At 54.9% G+C, this 4012-nt stretch overlaps 1 protein-coding gene across 1 annotated transcript; it reads right to left on the reverse strand.

Annotated features, from left to right (window-relative positions):
• Positions 1-1773: 1773 nt before the first annotated feature.
• Positions 1774-4005, reverse strand: TMEM218 (transmembrane protein 218; the record flags this gene model as incomplete). Its single annotated transcript, XM_010153353.1, has 2 exons — positions 1774-1908; positions 3895-4005. Coding segments are annotated over 2 exons (246 nt in total), but the record flags the coding sequence as incomplete, so codon positions are not given.
• Positions 4006-4012: the final 7 nt, after the last annotated feature.

Consider the following 4012-nt stretch of genomic DNA (forward strand, 5'->3'; position numbering starts at 1 on the left):
GGAAAGCAGCTTTGGCTCATACCGATTCCTTGACGTGGTCTTTCTTTTCCCAAAAATAAACAGGAGGCGGCTGGAAAGCCCCTGTGCGGGGCGGAGCAGAATTGCCCAGAATAAATAAATACACGGAGAGAGCCCGGGCTGAGTTCAGGCAGCCAGTCATTCCCTGCTGCCAAGGGTGGTGAAGGATGAGGATGGAGCTTGAAATGTCTTGGGGAGGGGGTGAGAGCACGTGGCATTTTTGGGAAAGCGCTGCAAACGGCCTCGTGCAAGAGCCACCGCGTCCCTTCTGCAAGGGTGGCTTTCTGCTCTCCCCAAAATACTCCCCCCCACGCACGCCGAGCCTTTTGACTCGTTTTAGTTACAAACGGATGAAGGAATGGAAAAAAGCACTATCTGGGGTTTATTCACAGCACAAAACTGGAAGCAGCTTCCCGTTTCTGCTTTTAGGATCGGTTCCTTCAGCCACCCAGCTGCTTTTGCTGCCGTTTCCCTGTTCATTGGACTCAAAAGCCTGGCAAAACGCCACCGGCTCCAGCCGGCACGGTTTGCCGCCGCCTCGCCGAGGCTCTCCCCATCAGCCCGCTGCTCGCACGCAGGCACGGGGAATACAGGCACAGCGGGAGCAGAGCCGGAGCGAGCCGCGAGAGTAGCTTTGTGTTCATAAACGTTATTAAGGGGATGAATTAAATATGAATTTTGTATCGGGCGTAACTTCAGAATCACCAAGAGACCCGACGCGCTTGTGTTGCATAAACGCTCGGCGTGTTCCCGAACACCACAGTTCGACTCCCTTGGACATCGGCTCCGAGACAGGAAGGGACCGAGTGTTTACGCAACTCCAAGAGTAGCGACGCCTCTCCTCTGCCTTTTTTTGAGATGTAAGAGAGGTTTTGGGCTGACAAGTTAGGGCTCCTGGGTGCTGGGGCATTTTCTGCGGGTGAAGCATCGTCTCTGAGCCCACTAGCTCTGCCTTATTAATCTTTCATGTCCCGACAGCGATATTCTGTGACTGACAGCTGGCAGGACAAGGCTGGAAGAAGCCGGACAGTTCGTTTATTTGCTGTTCACCCTCTTCAGTTCCAAGTGAAAAGAGATCTCTGGCAGGGCTGTTAGCACAGGGAGGTGAGACCCAGCTTTCCTCCACATCATTGCAGAGGAGAGATTCGAAATGTGCCCGTTTTGTCATTATTTTGTGTGTTGCTCCCTCCCCACTCCAAAGGCTCAGGTTTCCAACCGAAGGGACCGACACCAACGATCCACAACCGTGTGCTGAATTTCAAAAAAAAAACCCCACACCTGCCGTGAGAAAAGGTGGTTTTCAGGGACACTGTCACCAAAGGGCAGCAAAAGGCGATGGTCCTGGAGAGGAAATAAAGAGGGAGTCAGGGGTTTCTCCAAGTTTTATTAGACTAAGGTGAAAAAGGAGTGATAACAAACCATCTCCTGTGGTAAGAACAAACCGTCTCGGCTCAGTTCAATTCACTGAATGTAATACGAAGTGCACGGACTTCAACTCTGCTATCAAAGCGAGAGGAAGAGCGAGGTTAAAGCACCCCTGAAGTCTGCAGAGTCCCCCGGAGAGGAAGGCGCTCGCGCGCAGTCCAGGCTTTAAAGACGACAGACGCGGTGCTGGGTGCAAGCGATGCGCTTCGCTTCCTTCACCAGCTGCGTCCCAGCTCGGAAAAAACGACACATCCACCTCCAGAACAGTCTCCTGGTCTCCCTTTCCCGGTTTACTGCCAAGAAATTGGGATTTCCCCTTCGCGGCTGCTGCTAGCTGCTGCGCAGCGGCTTGGCGTACACCGGCTCCATGACGTGGTGGAGCAGGAGCAGGAACAGGCACCCAAGCAAGACCAGGCTCATCACGGCCAGGAGGATGAAGCGACCAATAAAGAAGGTGTCCACGATCTGCAGAGAGTGGGAAAAAACCAAAAAGACCACACCAGCACGTGTTACAGGCTCGGAGTGCTCCGGGAGCCTGGAGGGAGCATGCCACATCCTGGAAAAGAGGACTGTCCAAGGCGATCACCCCAGGAGGAAAACCTTTGGGGTTCCCCAGATTTCTCCCCCTGGCTTTTCATTCCCGACACGGGTGCTGTCTGTGGGAAGCAGGGTGTGTGAGAAATGACTGAAAGAAGAACCCCCTGAAAAAAGCAGCTTGTGGGCAAGCAAATGTGGAGGAAAACAGGACAGTACCAAGCACAGGGAAGAAACACGAGCCAGAACCTGCAGCAGCTCTCCCCAGCCACAAACCTCCCAGCACTGCAAGGAGCAGCGCACGGTTCTTCCCTTTCAGAAGGGAAATGGGGAGGAAGAAAAAATGCTTAGAAAAAGAAGGTACAGCAGCAAGGCGAGGCACAAGGAGAAGCCAACTGTGAGAAGGCTGGCTACAAAATCATCCTCTTGGCTCCTGAGACTACCCCAGAGCTTCGCTCACCCCCAGCTCAGTTTTATAAATCGCATTAGCACACGCTCAGCCTTGGTGCTGCTGCAGAAAGAGTCTCTTGTGAGCAACGCGTTGGCTCCTTCTGTGCGTTTCACTTTTTAATTAGCCAATTAGCAGAGTTTCAGTGCTGAAAGCCCAGGTCATGTATTATTGATAGCCAGGGCAGGTCCAGTCCAATTGAAGATAGGAAAAAAAAATAAGCTTTCCATTTCTGTTGGCCTCCCAGGCACAAACACGAGCTCGGCTGCCCTTCATCTCGCTTCCAACCTTTCCACAAGCAGGCCCCATGCATGGCAGAGAAAAGAAAAACTACAAGAATCCTTAATAGGGATTTACATAGATCAAGATCTGGAAGAGCAATAATTAATGTGCATTAATAATAGAACAGAGGAAACGGCCACCTAAAATGCCACAACACTTTGTGTATTCAAAGCTCAAAGAGCTCTGTGAAAGCTCAAAATTGCAGCTCAGCTACGGTCATGCAGGCAGCCTGGGGGGGATCCCAGGCTGACAACACAGACAAGGGGCTGTCTGAAAACACAGATGGCTCCATGCCTGAGTGCAGTAATGACCTACAAGAGAGCCAAAATGCGGTTACTGGGCTTTAAAACAGAAAACGGAGCTGGGGGGATGTGCAAGGCTGCAAAATTAGGGGGAAGATGACCAAAACTACCTGCCACGTGGCTATTGGTGTGCTCCAGGGGGTGCTGGAAGGTGGAGGCGGGCAGAAGCACAGAGAGCCACAAACCAAGCTGTGAAAGGGGATGGCAGAGGAGGAGCAGAAGCTGCTTGGAGCTCAGGGCTGAGCTGGAAGGGATAAAAGCACGAGTGTGACTCCTGCACGAAGCCCCTTGGGTCTAGAGATGGGAGAATGGGCGCTAAACCCCACGGGTCACGTATAACGGCATGTAAGCAAGGGGGGTTGTGAGGGAAACAGATCCCTGCTCCGTGAGCGACAGCCTGCACTGGAGCACGAGCCACAGGAGACTGAAAAGGCAGCGTAGGGCCATCCCCGAGAAAAAGGCCCATTCCCAGGAACTCAGAGCAGTCCTTGGGGTCAGCCCTGAGGTCAAGGCCCATCCCCAGGACCTCAGGGCTGCTTCTGCAGCCATCCCTGAGGGAAAGGTCCATCACTGCAGCCAAAGGACCATCCCTGCGGCCTCGGAGGTGCCCTTGGGGCAAGCGCTGAGGTCAAGGTCCATACGCAGGGTCTTGGGCCAGCCCCTGGGGTCTGTCACTGAGGTGAAGGCCCAGCCCTGGGGCCTGAGGTCAGCTGCTGGGGCCTGCCCTGAGGTAAAGGCCCATCCCGGGGCCACATCCTGAGGTAGAGGCCAGTCTCCGCGGCCTCGAGCGGCATTCGGGGCCCATCCCTAAGGGAAAGCCCACACCCGGGGCCTCAAGGAGGTAAGGTCCCGGCACCCCCGGCCTGCTTGGCCACGCAGGCTCACCTCATCGGCGGCGGCGGGCGGGTTCTCGTCTTCCCGGGGGAAGAGCAGCAGCACAGCGCTGAGGCCAGCGGCTCCCAGCGCCACCGGCACCACGGCGAACCTGCGGGGAGAGGCGGGC

This window comes from Eurypyga helias, unplaced genomic scaffold (assembly GCF_000690775.1).
Source record: "Eurypyga helias isolate BGI_N326 unplaced genomic scaffold, ASM69077v1 scaffold19360, whole genome shotgun sequence".
NCBI classification, from domain to species: domain Eukaryota; kingdom Metazoa; phylum Chordata; class Aves; order Eurypygiformes; family Eurypygidae; genus Eurypyga; species Eurypyga helias.